Here is a 20,534-nt window from a genome sequence, read left to right as displayed (position 1 = left end):
ACCAGCTCCCTCAAGAAAGATCTTTAACTAAGCCAAAAAGAGACTGTTCTTTGGGGGAATGTGACTTTATATGGATATCAGTGTTAAAATAGATTTGTTGAAATGCATTAATTTTTATAAGTAAAAGATAACTAAATAACAATTCCTATGTAAATTATGCTTATTTGTTGTTAATTCATTCTGCTTTTTAACATACTTTTATATTATTTTTAGAGAGGGAAGGAGGAGGAGAGAGAAAGAGAGAGAGAGAGACATCGATGTAAGCACCCAGACCTGGGATGGAACCCACAACCTAGGTATGTGCCCTGACCAGGAATCGAACCCACAACCTTCCAGTGCACGGGACAATGGTCCAATGCAGCCACACAGACCAGGGCCATATTGTTTTTTTATGCATTTTAATTTAGCAAATGTTTTAACTCAAAGCATTTGCTGTGTAGCTACCATAAACACAGCCTTCTGCTAAGGTACTGTGGAAGAAGTAAATAATAGGTCCTATGGTCTCCTAGCATTGCATAGACTACGGGGGGAACTGATCCTAATTTATGGAAGCCCAGCTCATGAGTTACTGGGTGACTGACCTTGCCTAAGTTACTTACCTTCTTTAAGCCTTTGTTTCTCCAAATGTAAAATGGCAAGAATAATAGTTCCTAACTTGCAGGGTTGTTATAAGGTTTAAACGAGTATAATTCCACATAATAAGTACCTAATAAATACTAATTATTATGGTGATTTATGTTATAATATATATTGAGCAAAGAGGCATGGGGACATGTGGTCTAACATATACATACATGAACATATTCTTTTTTTTAAATCCTCACCTGAGGATAATTTTTTCATTGCTTTTCAGAGAGTGGAAGGGAAAGAAAGAGAGAAACATCGATGTGAGAGTGAGACACGTTGATTGGTTGCCTCCTGCACACGCCCAGGCCACATGCCCTGACTGGGGCCGGGGATGGAGCCTGCAACAGAGGTACATGCCCTTGACCGGAATCGAACCCAGGGCCCTTCAGCTCACAGGTCGATGCTCTATCTGTTGAGCCAAACCAGCTAGGGCTCATGTTTCTGAATGAATGAATATCAGATTTCCAGTGTTATGATACTGGCTCAAACAATAAGGTAAAATGCATATAATCTACCATAGCACCACTTTATAATGAGAGTTTCCAAAACTGACAGAAAATCTGAAGTGTTGCCCCAGAATGTTCCAAAACATTAAGGAACAGAGGGCAAAAGATAACTAACAAGTTTTATGTCTATATAACACTTACATAATATCTATCTGCTGGGATCTTATAGCCAAATAAGATCATTAAGATGGGAGCTCAGTGAATGTGGCCTGTGACTTCGTCAGGGTTCTGAACAGACTGAATAATCGGTAATTAGGGAAAAACTGCTCACCGATTTCAGTGACGCGCTACGAAGATCTGAAGCTCAGAGTTTTTGTTTGTGTGAAAATAATCTTAAGTTGCATGCATATGCAATTATGGTGTCATATTATGGACAGGGGAAAGGCAGCTAATGTTACTGTACACCTATTATGTGCCAGAAATTTTTAAATATTTTTGGTTGATTTCCACAGATGCCTTATAAAGTAAATAGTAGTATCTCCATTTCAGAGAAATTAAATAACTTGCCTAAGATCACAAAGCAAAAAATTAGTAAAAATTAGTAAGACAGTATCTATATTCCAAAGTACTTTTTACTCACTATTTCATACAATTTCTCAAGCTAAAGAGGATATTCTCTTAAATATTTGCAGAGGAAAAGTGACACGGAATTGATTTATTCTGAAAGATGAAGACAAAACTTCCTGGATCCATCTAAAAAGATTTGTTTTAAAGTTCAGTTTATATTTGATTTCATGCCATTAATATTTTTTTTCAGTGTGACTTGAATTGGCACTTTTTGTCCACATTCTGAGAAGGCAGGCCTGTTTCCTAGAGTAGTAAGCTTGTGGAACATGCATCTTTAGTTGCTTTGTGTTGATGGTCTGTTTTTTTTTGTTGTTGTTTTTTTAAATATATTTTTATTGATTTCAGAGAGAGGAAGGGAGAGAGAGGAAGGGAGAGAAAGGGAGAGAGAGAGATAGGAACATCAACGATGAGAGAGTCATTGATCAGCTGCCTCCTGCACGTCCCCCACTTGGGGGCAAACCCGCGACCGGTCATGTGCCCCAACCAGGAATCGAACCACGATCTCCTGGATCATAGGCTGATGCTCAACCGCTGAGCCACGCCAGTCGGGCGATGGTCTGTTTTGCCTATTTGGTTTATTTCAGTTTTGTGCAATAAGTATAAGGCTATTCTATAGCCACAGTATCATTTCTGAATGTCAATCTTCCATTGATGGATATAAACTATAAGATTTTACTGAGTTTTACATATTTTTATATGTTAATGAATGGCATACAAGACATAAAGGCTCCTCATAGCTTACTGTAAGGAGCTGCAAGCACAGGCTTTATCATCTGTGTCCCCAGAAGCACCAGCGCAGTGCATATGTCTTAAAAGATACACGCCAGGTATCTGATAAATTGCCGCGGCTCCAAATATCATCACATATTAACACACACTCAGGTAATTTGAACCAATAAAAACGTATTAGATATTTGTTGAAATGAACCTATTGAGACCTCTGCTTCCATCTCTGATGGAGTTTATATGAGGTTAACACCCATTTGGACATTTCCACAAGCTAGAGAAAATTTGTAAACTGTGCAGTCCAAATCATGCAGTTCTGATTGATAGGTATAGATGCAAATGAGGATACAATTTGTAGTTCTGACTGGATGGGGCAGGTCTCAGTCCATTGCTAGAAAGAAAACGAAATCTTATCTAGAGGAGGTAATTTGAACTTATTTTTACCCAGGAGTTGTACACTGACTGCCAGCTATGGGAATTTACCATGCAGGAGCTTTTGTTTGGTCCACACACTGTTTACTGTTTTCATTTGCATGCTTTTAGGAGGAGTCTACTCACCAGTTCCACAGTCCTCACCAACCCCTATAGTCTCACAATAAGCTTATTTCACCCACATAAGTGACTTGCTTCAACTTGAAGGCATTTGCTAAACATTTAAAGCAGATGAGTGACCATAATGGGCCTATGTGTAAACTAAGTCCTGTGATGGTAGACACAGGGGGTCTACAGCATCTGCAATGAAGGAAATACCTATGAGTGAATGAGACCAATCGCGGGAAGACCAGTGGCTTAGAAAGATTTCAAATCTCCCCTCTTTAGCCTCTCATTTGTCTTTATATAGCTTCTGAGATAACTTGTGTTGTCTTGGTCCATTTATTCATTTATAATGTTTTATATTTGTAAAACATTTTATAGTTTACAAGTTATATTTTATACATATATTTTTACATGATCCTTCAGACTAAACTTAGGGCAAGAATCAACATGTGGGGAAAGGAGAGATCTAAAGCTCAGAGATGTCAAGCCCCTTGGTAGCACAGAGAGGCTGCATGACACTCAGTTGCATGCTCATTCCACTGCACCTGACAGCTCAACATTGAAGAATGTTACCGTAAAATATGCATATAAGGGTACCTACAAAAAAAGTATTCTCCCCACCACAGTATTTGAGTAACTAACACAAGAGATAAGAATACACTTTTAGAATACACTGGAAAAAATTATAAACGAACATTAAGGCAAAGAATCTGCGTGATGAAGTAAAAGCTGGCCCCAAATTTTATATTTCCTTTATTCTCCCCAAACTGTTTTAACAAGGGGATGTATGTGTCTTACTCTAACTCTTGTAGGCTTGCTATTTCAAAAATCAGAGTGTGCTAGATCTTTTCATGGGTAAAGGCCCACGGAGTCCAGGAAGACCTACTACATGGTAAAAATGCAAAAAAGTGTGGTAACAGAGGGCACAGAAAAGAACTCTGAAATGGAAAAACCACGGGCTAAAACACTAAGACAGGTTTAGGACAGGAGAAATGGAGACATCTGTTTTGCAAGGATGAAGCCAGGTGTCAAAAGGTAGTCTATACAACCCCTTCATTACCAAAACCACATTTATGGAAGATATTTTCTGGCAGATCAGGGAACCCAGTGCAGACAAAAGTAAAGATCCTGCAGTCTGTCCGAAGTGCCCTGCCTGGCAAATCAACAGGCACATGGGGAGTCCACGTCAGACGCTGTCATTCATTGTCAAGTGGAGTAAGAAGTTTATTGCACAAACACACGAAGATATTTCACCAAGGCAGATGCTACTGAGCACTGGACAGTGGCATGACCTAATTGAAACAATTTAAATACATCTCCTTTTCTAAGCTTCTGTGTATGTATTGTAAAGTTATAGAAATAATTTGGGATGTTTTGAAGAGCACACAAGACATTCATTAGTTTCTGAATCTCACTCTACAAAACAAGTGTAGTGAATCCCCCCCACTGAACTTGACATGACTCTGGGACAAATCAATGATAGAGTTCCAAACTCCCCTGGCTTCTACATGTTTATTCCAGGGTTTTCTGGAAGACTGCTTTTCCACTCTTCATGAACAGTTCATGTGCTAGTCTCCAATGGAAACAAAGTGACACTTCTTATTACTGTTGGCTGTTGAAAAGCAATTGCAAAGAGAGTGCCTTGAAACAATTAGTCCTCTGTAACTGATTATTTAACAATATGTATTTCCCAAGAACTGTTTATCCCCAAAAGGAAGCAGCCAAGACTAAATATGTACTGTATCTAAGCAGACACCTGCACCGAACCCCTCTGGATGCTAACTGGAAATTCTCACAGACGAAAATTAAAGGAGAGTTATTGATTTTCTCCTCTATTCCATTTGCAATGAACTCCTGTTTGTTTTCATGAGCAAAGGAAGATGGTCCATTTCTTATGCTACTTCAAGGACTGCTTTCATTTGGGAAAATCTCTTCATAAAAAAAGGCTATAGTTTTAAAGCTGAAACTCAGCATAGAGCAACAAGAGACACATGGAAAGAAAGGAAGAAAGCGGGAATAAAGGAAGGAGAGTGGGAAGGAAAGGAAGGAGGGAGGGAGGGAGGGAGGGAGGGAGGGAGGGAGGGAGGGAAGGAAGGAAGGAAGGAAGGAAGGAAGGAAGGAAGGAAGGAAGGAAGGAAGGAAGGAAGGAAGGAAGGAAGGAAGGGAAAGAAAGAGAGAGGGAGAAAGAGAGAAAGACCAAAGAAAGAAAGAAAGAAGAAAGAGAGAGAGAGAGAGAGAGAGAAAGAGAAAGAAGAAAGAAAGAAAGAAAGAAAGAAAGAAAGAAAGAAAGAAAGAAAGAAAGAAAGAAAGAAAGAAAGAAAGAAAGAAAGAAAGAAAGAAAGAAAGAAAGAGAGGGGGGAAATAAGAAGCACGATTTTTCTGTGTAAGAAAAATGCTTCCTGTGTTCAAGGCACCCTAGTGGCCACCAAAGAATAACAACAACTAAAAAGTGGAAGAAACTGTTCCCACTTTTGAGTCCCTTATTTCCCAGCCTTTTAAGACATGAGGTGAGGAATGAAAATGATTTCAGCCAACTGCTGGTCTTAAACTTGAATATAGGCTGTATATTTTTAGCTACAGATTCCATGCTGTAACTCCCTTTTCTGGAACACTGACTGCTTCGAGAACTGTCAGGACGCATCTCGAGACCAGATGCTTGCACAAACGCACACACAGAAGTCATTTACAGAGAGACAGTCAAACAGGCCTCTGCAGAATGTGATCTCATGAGGCACATTCTGAGAAGTGTTCTGTCTCAATGCTATGGAAAGCTTGGGTCTCTTGCCAGCTTTTGCGTTCCAAGAAGAATGCATTTCAGTTTCAGGGGAGGTTCCTCTAAGTATATGAATCTGTTTCCAAAAACTTATTTTCCAGCATCTCCAAGAAGCTCACGCCTGAAACTGCTGGCTACCCTGATTATCTTATGTGGGATTCCCTGTAAGTCACGACTGTCAGTTAGTGAAATTGTGGCAGAGTAAATGGGAGAAAGACCTAGAAGAAAACCTGAAATAAATGTCTATAAGTCTGAATCTGACTGGTTTGGGTTTAAAATGGAAAAATACTTTATAACATAATTCAGCTAGGAGCGATACGCAAAATGTTTAATGAGTGTGCACAGGCACTAACCAATCAGAGCAGTTGCAGGTTTGGTGCTGGAGTAGAGTTCTGGTCCCTGACGGGCCCAGCACTGTTTTTCTAGCTGCTGGAGGTCTAGGGATGCTTCTAGCTTACCTGGCTAGAAGGCTGGGATTCATGCAAGGTTTAAACGGTAGCTATTCCAATGTTTTAACAACTGATAGGGTTCTACCAGTATCTACCAGCTCAGTATCAGGCCTGGTGATTGCTCCCAATTATTGTTACACAAATTAGGATATATCTTGGACTAAACAGTTTTTAAAAGTTGTGATCTGTAAGTATTAGCATAAATCTACTTAGAAATAAAAACCTCAACTCATTTTAAAAAAATAAAGGTTATTAGATGAATGGATCAGGGAATTCAGAAAAATATTAAACGCAGTGCCTTATGAATTTCTTGTGGACCATACAGAGACATTTGGTTATATAGGATGGATCTCAAGGACATTCATAATAAACTGATGTCACACTGATGAAGTTTCCTAGTGGTGTGACAATAGCTGTCCTTGTCCTTGCCCAAACTTATATCGATGAACAAGAAAATGGAGAAAAGATGTAGAGTGGAGATCTGTTACTTTGGCCTGGCTAGCACTGTTACTATCCCTCCACCCGCCCTTATTGGTAAAAGAATCCTTTCCTCTGGTGGGAATTCCATTCCATGTGGGTTTTGTGAGATAAACTCAACTCCTTCTACCACTGGAGTCTGCTCATGACCCAGGCTTCGCCAGTGCCTGGCCTGTGACTGTCTTCTGGACAGTCTGTGATCCACGGGGAACGTAACTGAAGTCCTGTAGAGAAGGTTCCTACTGGGGAGTAAGCTCTTTCCCTGCTGCAGCAGGTGAGCTGGTAGGAGGTGAGCCTTACACTGCTGGTGGTCAAAATGCTCAGGAAGATTATTAAGTAATAAAATAACAGTAGACATATTTAGAATGATATTTTTAACCTTACTTTTGCACTTGTATCCATCACGCTTTAAAAAGTACTTCATACAGTTTCTTAAATGCTCAGATGTGTTAGAAGTTTGGTAGCTCAACCTTGAATATTCAGAAAGTGATCAAAAAAGTTCTGATAATATTTCAAGTGATCAAGATATTTTTGTAAAATTGCATCAAATAATAACTATTAAAAGTCAGAATATAATAGAAATATACCTTTCGTCCATCAGTCTCTGCGCTCCTATGACATAATAATCTGGATAAAAAAGGAACCAGTAATCTCCTCTGAGCAAAATATATAAGCCAAGCATATGTACTTTATATACTGTTGTGGTCCCAGGTGTTGACAAAGGCAGTAAAAGAAATACAAAGGCGTAAAAACAAACAAACACATACACACAAAAAAACCTACTAAGTCTTCATGGAACATACTTTGAGGATCTCACTACTATATAGTCATATTCCATAGAAATGCCTGAGTTGAATACATGATGCAGTCTCTATGTTAAATGAACCCCAATAAATCCTGGAGAAATCATATTTCCAAGTGTCTCTTTAAGGACTGATTGAGCCCAGGTAGCAGGAATGAACCAGTGCGCCACACACCAGGCAAGACCGATACAAACAGTCATTGCTTCAGTCGGGACACATACATGGAACTGAGCTCATTAAACATGAGTATGAAATATTTTTAGTTTTTACTTACACTTAGCTTGTATTAAGTTCTTGAAAGATAGAGACCATAACAATTTCTTTTATGTCTCCCTATAATATATAGTTTAACGTTCAACAGTCCTCCTTTGATAATTAATCTCCATGGGAGCTCAGTCGACTTTTTCCTGTGTATGTGGTTTGATAGGTTATGCTGGCTACCATTTTAATCTTAAGGTTTAAATTTACTTAATTATTGAGTAAGTATCCATGACTTAGCTAAAGTCAACCAGAGACTAAGCTGGATGAGTTAGGATCAGACTCCATACCAGTGGTTCCCAAACTATGGGCCCTATACCAGCTGCATCAGCCTCATCTGGGAACTTGTCAGAAATGCAAATTCTCAGATCCCACCCAGATCTACTGTACCAGAAACTCTGGGTGTGGGGCCCAAAAATCTGTGTTTAAACAAGCCTGTCAGGTGACTCTGGCGCACACTACAGTTGGGGAACCACTGCACTAGACCATATCCCTCTCAGTTCTCATACTATCTATGTTCTCTGCTACACTTGACAGAGTTTGGTATTGTTTTCTTTTGAAACTTTCTTTTCTGATAGCAACTCCAAACTGCCCTACACCGGTTCTCTATCATAATTATCTCTTTCCCTGGCTCTCTCCCTATACCTAGTTACTAAAACATTGATTGGTTGCCTTGTCTCCCAAATCTCACCGACTCTCCAACCTCAGTGCTTACCCCCCGAACCCTGCTCTTGATGTGACCTCCACGTTGACCTACAGTGTCAGTGTCCAGCCATTCACCCGCCCCGGGCATTTCTAAGTGAAGCTGCTCTCTTACACTCTACATTCCCACATTTAACTGAGTCACCAAGTTTCATTAACTTATCTCTACAGCGATTCTCAAACCTGTCACTACTTTCTGTTCCCAGGTGCACTGCCCGAACGTTATAGGCTGGAATATGACAACAGCCTCCCCGCCTGGAGCTGCTCCTCTTTTCTTCTTTTTAAAAAATATATCTTTATTGATTTCAGAGAGAGAGGAAGGGAGAGGGAGAGAGAGAGATAGAAACATCAACAGTGAGAGAGTCATGGATCGGCTGCCTCCTGCGCGCCCCCGCTGAGGATCGTCACAGGGCACAGCCCGGGCATGTGCCCTGACGGGGAACCGAACCTCGACCTCCTGGATCCTAGGTCGGTGCTCAGCTGCTGCAGCACACTGGCTGGGCAGCTGTTCCTCTTTTCAATACCCTCCTAAATGCTTCTAGTTATCCTTCTAAAAAGTAGGCATGAGCATGCCATTCCCATTCGATATTTTAAAAATTTTAAAACTAACAAAATAAAAAAAAATCAAATCAGAATGAACCAACTCCCCACCCCCAACTCTGATGGCTTCCCCTTGCTTAGAAGCTGAAGTGTAACATCCCATCCTGACCTGGTGACATGGCACTGAAGCCAACCCACCCTCTGTCTCCTCTCCCACCACTACCTTCTAACTGCAAAACCTTTCTTGTTCCTCTCCACCCCTTTCCTTAAGCTAGGCAAAACTTACCACTTTCTCTCTTTGTAGCCCAGGCTAACATTGTTTCCCCTGCCTGAAATACCCCTCTCTAACCATACACTCATCAGTTATTTAATGAACATTGTGTCACAGGCTCATGGGCAGGCAAAATGAAAGAATCAAATCTACCAGGTGTGAAAAGGTCACTCAGGATTTGAAAACTGCTGCCAAGTGTGTACTGCTGGCAGAAATTCAGGGTTTCTCAATGTTAAGAGTTTGTAGCAAATATTTAATAAAATCTAAAAACTGGTCTGTGTTCCACTGTGCATCTAATAAATAAAATACATCTTTAGGTTGTCAGTGTGGACCTTGATGTCAGTTGCACTAGGTCTTAGGGCTTCACAGGTGGCTAGGACAGGGCCTCTGACCTGAGTGGCTCACTTTTGGGGATCGGAGTAGACAGGCCCTTCACTCAGCTCCCACAGCGTTTCGTTTATGTGGTACCTGCCATAGTGCACGATCATCGCTGAGTGCTCCCTTGAGTCACCGGATCCTAGGGGAGCAGGGTGTCATCCTCATTCTGGTCATGGCACCACTAGCTCACTGTGCTGATGGTAGATGCTTAGTTATAACTATGTCTATAGAGAGGTGTCTGCATATCAACTTGATTCCAAACTTTAAAGCTACTTTGTATTTTTTCCTTCCTAAATGGATATTATGCTTTGATTAGGCACCCTGCTGTAAAATATACTCTCACTGAAGAATCTGTCTCCTTTGCAAACCTAAAAATGCTTTGAGTCATATTTTATTTGTATGACATCATCTCCTAATATGCTTTTCTACACATGTTCCTTGCAAGACGGTGGTCAAAATAAGGACAGTGTAGAGGTATCTGGTAAATTCAAGAAATTATTTTAGTCTAGAACAGAACCTTTTGCATAGGAAAATAAGGAAAATGTATTCATTTATTCCATTTGTTAATTTCAGGGCGGGACTTTTTCCCATTGAACAAAAGCAGGAAAAAAGTCAGCTTTAATTTTTGCCATGGTTCTTGAATTTCTAGTTATGCCATCGAAACATGCTCACTAAACTAATTTAAGCTGGGCATTGCCAGACTTAGAGGATGTCAGCCATTTCTTAGTGACCCAAAACACACTCATTTCACTAAGCACCAGATGTATAAGGGGATTGCTTGAGCACTGCTATTTGTGTCACTCCTCAGTTGATCTGATTTCTAGACACAGCCATGGTCCAATTACGAGCATAGGCCCTCCATGGCTGCCACCTGCAAAGTTTATAAACATCAATTCTGATGAACAAAAATATGTTTTTGTAATTACTTAGATGTTCTCAAAATAAAGGTGGGTAAATATATCTTATTTACCAGCAAGTCAGAAGCCCCGCCGCCCCATTTCAGGTGTTAAAGATTGAACCCCCATCATTTTACTGGACAGCTCTGCATGATGCTATTATGCGCACAAATTCACCTACCTGTGGACACTCGGTCCCTTTACATTGAAACTCCAGGCCATGTGTTCCTCGCGTACATGTGGGCCATCAGTGATCAAACCGTAAGGCTTACCTGCAGACTGTTGAAAATGACAAACAGGACCAACATCCAGAAGTGTCTGTAAGCCATGTGCAGGCCTCCCCAAAGCCATGTCACAGAAATCAGGGCAAAGAGATATAAAACCAGTGGAATTTCTAGAAATCATGAAAAGAAAAGAAAAAATAAACTTTGAGCTTCAGAAGGCCGCATAGTCACACATATTACACAAAATTATTTTCGCCTCCTTTCTTGTGCTACTCTCCATGCCTAAGTACCCGTTCTGAAAGAACCACCTTGGAAACCCCATTCTCAGGCCAGGGAAGGAGGCACATTGCTGAGTCCGCATTCTTCCTGTTTTGCTGCTGGGTGGGGGTGGGGAAGAACGAGCGCTGCTCCTCTCTTAGACTGCCACCTGCTGGACTGGTCTGGGAGTTACAGGAGCAACTATGGGGATGAAATCGCTTTTAATTTCTAGGTAAATTTTAAAAGGTTGCTCCACTGGAAAATGGTAGGCAGGCATCAGTGTGCCCTTGAAATTAGTGTAGTCCAACTCGACATTTTCAAACAGACATGATCTAAAAACTTGTTTGTGTGTGATGGAAAAGTATGTACTTATCTCTTTTTTTTTTCTGACAGAAGATCCCAATCTTTATAGCTAGGGTTAGGAGCAGAGACACAGGGACGGGATTCACTTTTGTTATCACTAAGCTTAATCTACCCATCGTTTTCCCTCTCGATCCATTTCAATGCTTCTCAGAATAGATTTCTTCAGGGCCAATGGACTTCATTACCACCCCACTTGTTTTTGATATTTGGGTTTTAGTATAATAACCTTAAAGAGGGGATTTTAATACTTAAATGGAAAACTATATGAGACTTGGGAAGTAAATCAGATCCTAGCAGCTGCAAATAAATACATTTTCCAGTTGTTAAAAGACATTAGTCTGGACCATTCTACTGACAACTCTTATGAGAGCCCTGCAAGTCCATATGTACCCACCATCATCAACTAACACCTAAAATCCACATGTAACAACTAAATACAACTGTAGCAATATTTAGATTTTATTTTGAAACAATTTCAAACTTACAGAAGAGTTGCAAGTATAGTATGACAACAAAGTGTTTTTTTTTCTGAATTATTTGAAAGTTGCCAGCCTGACCCCTCATCATCACCTTCTGTAATACTTAAATGTGTATTTTCTACAAAGACATTTTCCTACATAAACACAATACAACTATCAAATCAGGAAGTTAACCTTGATACGTTCCTGCCACCCTCAGATCCCATTCACTATCTGTCAGTCACTCCAGTAGTTTCCTTTGTAGGAGAAGCACCCAGCTGACATGTTTCTGTAGTCTCTCCTTTAATCCCAAATAGTTCCTCTGTGTCCTTGGCTTTTGTGACTCGGACGCTTGAGAAGATCACCAGCCAGTTTTTCATACAGTGCCCTTAAATTTGAGTTTGTCTCATGTTTTCTTGTGATTCAGTTTGTAAACTGAATGGCAGAAATCATAGAAGTGATGCTTGGTTCTTTTTATAGCATTCAATTGAGTGGCACAAGAATTCGATTTGCCCCATTACTTAGGATGCTCATTTGGGTCACTTGATTAAAACTGTGGCTGCAAGGATTCTCCACTATAAAGTTAATATGTTTTCCTTTGTAATTAATAAGTATCTGTATGGCATCACCTTTGTGAATGACAAAGGGGCTATGTAATAAACCTGGCAAGCTCAGGGGGTGGGGCACCTGGCAGGCCTGACAAGCTCAGTGACCCAGAGTAACCGCATGGGTTGGTCTGTTAATAAATTCTTAACTGGGCAGGCCATGGTGAGTAGTCACGTCCTAAGCCCATAGCTTCTTTAGTAAAGGTCAATCTTTACCTTAAGTGAGCTCTGTCCATTGTTCTTATGCATCTAGGATGACATACCTTTGAAATGTCAGAGTCATTTTCTTTTCTAGATCCTCTCTATGGCACAACCACAGGCATGAGAGCACAAGACCACCAGAGCACGAGACCACAGGACCCCTCATTGCCATCTGTGGCTCAAATACCATCTCTATGTGCTGTAAATGTTAACTATCCAGTACCCAACCATGCAAAAAAAGCATTGTTTTTCACTTTTCTTTTTATCCAATCCTAGAGATCTCCCTGCTTTGCTTCTTCCCATCTCCTTAATCTACCACCAATGGATTTCATGACCCTTCCTATGTTTTCTCTTCTGATTCTAACTGCATTCAAGGAAGTGCGAAACTGCCATTCTCAGGAGCATTTTCTCTGTCCCTTCCAGATCTTGCTTCCAGGCCTGTCCTCAAAGTTTTGGCTCTAATAAAATCTTATAAAAGGTTTCTATAGGCTGAACATTCTTTCATCAACACTTTGAAGCTAGGTAAATATCCTTTCCCTTATCAAGTGTTTGATTTATTATTTTTATAATATGGACTTACACATTCTCAATTTTTAAATGGATTATTATCCATTATTATAATTTACTTCGATGCTTAAATTGTTCTAAGTTTGTTTAGTGGGAACCCCTTCAAAATAGTTTCTGTGCCTTTTGTTATGAACCGGTCATTCTGTGAGCAGTTCCTCCTGTTGTTCTTTCCCTGCCTCAGCCCTAGTTTCTTTTAAGTGGGAATGGCATTTAGAAACCAAGACCTGGGGCTAAGTATGCTCATTGCTATTGGGGGTGTTGTTGCTCCTAAGCCCTTTCAGTAGGCAGAACTCGAGAATACGTGTGTGCACACACATGCCTACACACACATACACATAAACACTCATTTACACTTGTATGTATTTCTTTATCTGTCTCTACGTAATGAAAGTTAGTTTACACCAATACTTCCAATTCTAATCCAACACCACCAGGTTAATTCTAATTTTCTCCCTTTCCATCTTGTAACTCCCTTCTCTGTTGCTAAGAAACCTTTTTTCATTCTTCTTAATATATTTACCGATTTGATCAACTGCCCTACTGGATTACAGCCAGGCCCCCACGGTGTAAGCCCTGCCCTTGCACGAGGGCTCCCACACTCAGTCAGGCTCTGGCACCTCCTGCCAGCCTGCACCCCACAGTGCCCGAGGCCCGCCGCACCGCGCCTGGACCCCGTCCTGTGGATGCACACCTTGCTCTGTACCAACTGATGGCTTTACGACAGAATTGTTTGGGAAGGGAAGGGAAAGGAAAAATCAAGAAGAGAAAGGAAAGAAAGAGACAGGGGAGGGGAAGAAGGGGAAGGAACCTGAGCTTTTTTTTTTTTTTGAGAACATACACACTTCATAGAAAATATAAAACTTTCTGAGTTATTATAATAATTGTACAGAGAAAATAAAAATAGGACACAGTGTATACATATGAATATTTCCTTTGTCACTAATGATTACAGTAGTATAGGAGAATATATTAAGATTTAATTTTTATAAAAATTCATTTTTGTTTTATAAAATCATACAATTTTTTAAAAAGTTTAATCTTTATTGTTGAAAGTGTTACAAGTGTCCCCCTTTTCTCCCCATTGATCCCCTCCGCCCTGCACCCTCCCCCTTCCAGGCCTTCACCAAACTACTGTCTGTGTCCATGGTTATACACATATGTATGTATATATGTTTAAAATCATACAATTCAATAAGGAAACAGAAGCTCATTTTTACTTTTAACAAGATACCCCAATATTTAGAAAACTGCCTAAGCTACTATGCTCATGAATTGTTTCAAAGGTTAGGTATTAAGTCTGGCAATTGCATTCTTTGCTCCCACTGTGTAAGAACAAAATTCTATTTATGGCTCTGTGCAGAGTACAAAAGGACATGCATATTTTGCATGAACAACAGGCACCAAATTTCCAAAAACTGGCCTGAATGTTCTTCTAAGTGCCTGGAGGCAAACAAGTGCCGTGTCCTCACAAAGCTCAGCAGGGAAGCCAGGAGAGCATGCCAGGGCTGACTAGAAACACCCATGGCCCACACTTTTCTGGAACACTGTGGAAAAGTGTGGTAGCTTGGCACCTCAGGTCAGAAACTCTGCAAGGACGAAAGCTAGTTGTAAATAACTCAGTATACTGAACAAAAGACCCCAGGCTGGTTTTCCAGCAGTTCAGCAACCATTAAGACATGACTTCAGATGGAAGAAACACATCCAGAGGTGGTTCTGGATTTTGTGAGCCTGAAGTTTGTAAAACTTGGGGAGGCTTCTTTAAAATATAAACATTAAAAAAAGCATATTTAGGTATAAGATGTTTAAAGGGGCCCATGCAAGCATAAGGTCCTGAAACTTAAGCTTCATCTGCTTTGTGGTTAATCCATCTGAGGAGGCACCTTTCACCCTCCATGGGGCCTAGATTTACAATGACAAAAAGGAGAAGGGTGCTTGGAATGGGAGATGCTGGTGAAGGTGAGAAGGGTCATGCTGCTTAACAGCTACTGTGAATTCCATTTGGTAAACTGAAATTAATGATCCATTTAATATAAATCATTTTACTTTCCTATTTCCTAAGTTGACATTTCATATTTGGTAAACCACTTTTCGGTTGTCTATAAGTCAGTGCTTACCAAAGCAGGCATTTGTAATTGGCAATGTTAGAAACACGTTTAAAGATGAATTAGTTGACAGAAAACAAAATCATTTCAATGTGCTCAATAAAAGGAAGCCCTAAAAACGCAGTAGGCCCAGGAATAAGGGTATCTATATAAAAGACCACGCTATCCAGAATATGTAAAGAATTCCTACAACTAGACAACAAAACACAAACAGCCCAATATAAAAATGGGCAAAGGATTTGCACAGAGATTTCTTCAAAGAAGAAGACATACAAATGGCCAATGAGCACATGAAAAGGTGATCAACATCACCAGTCATTAGGACAATGTAAATCAAAACCACAATGAGACAGCCACTCGGGTGCCTACTGCCAAAAGACTAGACAATTACAAATGTTGGCAAAAACATGGAGCAATTAGATCCCTTGTGCATTGTTGGTGGGGATGTAAAATGGTACAGCTGCTATGGAAAACTGGTGATACTTCAAAAAGTTAAACATAAAACTACCATATAACCTGGCAATTCCTCTTGTAGATATATACTCAAAACAACGGAAGGCAGGGATTCAAACGTGAACACCAACGTTCATAGCAGCATTACTGAGTAGCCAAAGGGTGAAAACAACCCAGTATGCATCACAGAAAGTGGGAGATTTATGGAACAGTGGAATATTACTCGGCCTTAAAAAATAAAATTCTGACATATGCTGTAACACGGATGAACCTTGAAGACATTATGTTAAGTAAAATAAGCCAGACACAAAAGGACAAACACTGTATGATTCCACTTATTTGCGGTGCCTAGAATAGGAAAACTCATAGACAGAAAGGAGAACAGAGGTCAGCAGGGGCTCTGGTGGGGACGGAGTCATTGCTGAATGGGTAGTTTGTATTTGGGATGATAAAGGTGGTCTGAAAGTGGACATAGGTGATAGTTGCAAACATCACGAATGTACTTAATGCCATTGAATTGTGCACTTAAAAGTGGTTAAGATGATAAATTTTATGTTATGTATATTTTACTACAATTATGAAACAAGACTATGCTAAAAAAGGCAGACGTGTCAAGATTAAGTTCTACTACAGGGAGAAAAAAAAAATCAAATCCTTGACGTACTTAAATTAGGAAGGAGTCACTAATGTGAAAAACAAAGTACTTTGAAAAGGTTTCAGTGAAAGAAATTACTTGTGGAAAGAAACACACACACGAAAAGACAGCCAGTGGATGTGTCAGTTAGTACTACGATCATTAAGAAAGTCTACTTATGGGAGTTTGTAAATTCTGCTGAGAATACATGAAATCTCTTTATTTTTTAGTAGAAAATATGATGTCTGTGAATGTAATTGCCCTTTTTAAAGAAAGTATGGTGCTGTCTTGTCTCTTTTCTTTGTAATTGCAGCCTCAGTGTTTATTGCTACCCACCAGTGATAACAATAATGGCTGTATTATGGAAATCACACCTCATTCACACCAGGCTGAAATTTATTCTGTGTTTACAATCTTCTAAAGTACTTGTTTTAATTTTACCTCCCTGACCTTCTGATTCTAACAATTTGGATGTGCCACTAAAACAAACTCATCAAAGTAAAACAAAGAACATGTCCGTGAAATAACGTGGATTTTAGACATTTAGGGGTCTATTTATAACAATAGGCACCCATTATTTTAAATTAGAAGAAAAGGTAATTGAAAAAAAAATAAGGTTATCAGAAGGTCTTATTTTCAAAATATGGCTCTAAGTTCAAATACTTAGAGGAAAAGAAGTTTCATTGATCTGACCCATTTCTTGGAGAGAAAATGTGTTCTTGAGCTTTCTTAGCACTAATCCCACAATACAAAGTTATCCAGGGACAGAACCACCAAGTCCGCTTTAGCGTGCTGTGGGTGGAATAGATGATAAACTTATGGGTTGATCTGCAAATTGTTCAGAGAAATACTCCATACCTCATTTACCCGTTTACCTCACTCCTAAGTTTTGGTCACTAGTCCTATACTTGGTTCCAATTTCAGAATTTTTTTTTGCTTCCGTACTTCAAACACATTCCCAAAAGAGCTCTTAAAACCCATTTGGAGAAGAGAATCCACTCTAAGTACTGCAGCTCTGGTCTCGAGAAACAGTTGCAAATGTTTGTTGCAACAAACTAAACTTTGTAAAGCTCAACTCTCCATTAGGTGCCAGGTTCTTCCTTTGATTTCGCCATCCTTACTAAGGTCATAATCTCTAGAGTCACCTTCTTTCTTTAAAAAAAATTATTTTATTATTTTATTATTTTTCAATTACAGTTGACATTCAATATTATATTAGTTTCAGATGTACAGCACAGAAGATTCACCCTCTTTCATCAAGCACTGTAGGGCCAATGATTTCTAAATATTCATCTCCATCTCTCCTGAGTGCCAGACTTCTAGGCCTGGAGCTCTCTGAAGCATCTCAAACTGAGTTAATCCAAAATTGAATTTAGAATCCTTCTTCTCAAGCTCTCTCTTCCCTCTGAGTCCTAGTGCCACCATCCACATAGATTTATCCCATGGGTGATTATCGGTCATGTGCTGTGCCAAATGGGGCTGGCGGGGGGTGAGGGGGACACACACACATTCAGTGGTCAGGACAGAGCCTAGAGAAAAGCACGTGCTTACTAAGCCTTAACTTGTCATCATCATCATTCTCATCACCATCACAACTTTAGTCCTTAGGAAAATAGTGCATGGCTACAGAGAGCCCCCTCTTGCATATTTGAAATGCCAAAATATCACGTAATAAAGAAACATATTTCACTTTTTTTTTTGGTACCCGAATTTCCCAAACTTACTTGGTTATAGGACCTTCTGTTTACCTGATGTAATCTGAAGATCCAAAGGAGGATTGCTTTCAGTGTACAGACTCCAAGTTCCATCACATCCAGATAGTCACTTAAAACTTCCCAACAAACCTACTTTAAATGGGCCTATCAGTGTCTTCTATTCCCCTCCCTCTCCCTTTGATATTTTCTATTCTATTCTTCTATTCTATTCTAAATTTTCTTCCCATCCCATCCCATCCCACTTAAAAAAGCTGGAAAGGAGACTCACCATTGTGACCTACAATTTACAAACCTCTGCTCTAGAGGGTAAATTAAATAGAATATTGTAGGCTATCTTAGACATAAGGTTGGTACAGTAAACATTACTATATGGGGGTCTACACCTATCCCCTTCTTACGTGGAATCACTCTGACCCTCACTGATATGTGAGGGAGATGAGCCTAAGTTTGAAGGATCTGTACAGGTGAGATATTAGATCCGGAGGCACAGAAGAGAGTACTGGCGTAGAGTATATTTTCCAGGGGACAAGAGGAAGAATGTGAGCAAATTTTCAGAGGAGTCTCAAAGTCTGCTGAAAACCTAAATAGCAGTACTTTGTCAACGGCTGACTTAGGGTTTTCCTGAATGCTAAAGGACAGTCCAGTGTCAGGCCTACGTTAAGTGTGATTTATTGGGATTGAAAAAAAATGGTGCAAGCCTAGAATTATGGTCTTGCCTTGCAAAAGCTATATATAATTTTCAATTTGCAGGCTGTAATTTTGAATCTAAGGAGAGTAATCAAGTTAGATGAGACATACCCACATGGACCTTGCACGAACTGTTATTAGAATAATTCCATTTGGACCATGCACTTCAGCGCTGCCAGACGCTATCCTGCTGGGGATGGTGTGTGTGTGTGTGTGGGGGGGGGGGTGTCAAATAGGTCTGTGATTCTTAAGTAAAAGGTAACATAGTCTGTTTTCTTCGTGTGAGGAAAAATGTGCTGGAACTATGGGAAGGAAAATTACCAACTGGGTTCACAGCCAACATAGTCATTTTTTACACATTTCATAAATGTTTCATAAAGTGACATTACGACAAAAGTTTTTAGAAGATTGGAGTTCTAAAACAAGCAGGAAGTCAGCCAACTAACAATGGAAGACTGACTTAACCTAGTTTTCTAACTGCATTAGAGTTACTCAACCGTTAAAGAGTTCAAAACACTCAGCTCCAGGCATGCTCAGGCACCTAACAGCAGCTCCCAACACACTCAGCTTTTTATAATACAATGAAAACGTACAAAGAACCTTTCAATCTGCCTACGTCTATATTTTGCATCTTACTTGATAGCCTCGTAATTTTTGAAAATTAGGTTACTATGCATTTGGCCATGAATAGCCAGTTATGATTTTATAGTTTGATAAGACATTACACTGCAGTCATTAAGATTTATTAGGCTCAAATTCAACAAAGAAGTCTTGAGTCAATTCTGACACACTGACTCAGAAAAATTAACACTACAGATAACTCTATGTGTGCAAGAAAATATTTTTACAGTGTGTTAAATATGTTAGTTCCTAGAACTGTTTTCTGGTAGACCCTCCATCCTCAATCTAGATGAATGCCAACTGACCTGAATGCTTAATTTCTTTCTTTAATTTGGTTCTCTAGCCATCACATTACAAAACTGCACCACCAATTAAAACTTTTATTTTACTTTGTTTTTATTTCCTTTGCTATGTTACTCTTCTAAAAAATTTACTTGAGTTAATAAATCTTTAGGTTCCTCTCTGTCAATGTGATAAATTGCATTTCTCCCATCAGCTATCAATTATCAGGGCATTGTTTGATCTTAAAAATAATGTTATATGTATAATTCCCAAAAGCTTTGGAGATATTACTTGGTCTCTGTTGTTAAATAATTATATTTGTAAATAGAAAAAACTAATACCAAACCCATCCACATAGTTGTTTTTAGGCATATACAACGATAATAGGCCATAAAGTGGTCCGATATCTGTGTTATTTAAAGGCTTATCACTATCCACTTAAACAATGGCACAGTACCCAAAGGTGTGGCAAGGATTTTTATGCATATGGGGGTAAATTAATATCTTATTGCTCATTCTTACTAACAACCTTGGACCTAGCCCTTACAGAGAAAAGAAAGGGAAACCATTGTGTTAAGAAGGACAGGCAATCCCCAGACTGAATGCCACGTGGAGGATCTAGAGAGGAGGTGGCTGTCCAAAAAAATAATAACACTCAGACTGATAATATCTGTATATTAGTAATCAAAGTAACTTGATACACCTTTAAAATTCTTTCTATATCTGTCAATGTCAGATGTAAATCTTACATGTGAGATTTTAATTCCAACACTTTTCCCCTTGTTTCATGTGGTGTTAAAATTGTTGTTATACTAGGTTCAAAATTCAATTCTTTTTTTCTCTCTGTTCTTTTC

The 20,534-nt window shown here is 39.5% G+C and overlaps 1 protein-coding gene across 1 annotated transcript in view; it reads right to left on the bottom strand.

Annotated features, from left to right (window-relative positions):
* Positions 1 to 20,534, bottom strand: part of ADGRV1 (adhesion G protein-coupled receptor V1) — a 404,143-nt gene that overhangs the window by 40,064 nt on the left and 343,545 nt on the right. The window contains exon 88 of the mRNA XM_016216159.2: positions 10,783 to 10,904. Coding sequence (XP_016071645.2) covers positions 10,783 to 10,904 — 122 coding nt within the window. The remainder of the gene's footprint in view (positions 1 to 10,782; positions 10,905 to 20,534) is intronic.

This window comes from Miniopterus natalensis, chromosome 3, assembly GCF_054644295.1.
Source record: "Miniopterus natalensis isolate mMinNat1 chromosome 3, mMinNat1.hap1, whole genome shotgun sequence".
Classification (NCBI taxonomy): Eukaryota; Metazoa; Chordata; class Mammalia; order Chiroptera; family Miniopteridae; genus Miniopterus; species Miniopterus natalensis.
This window is presented reverse-complemented; position numbering and strand designations above follow the sequence as displayed.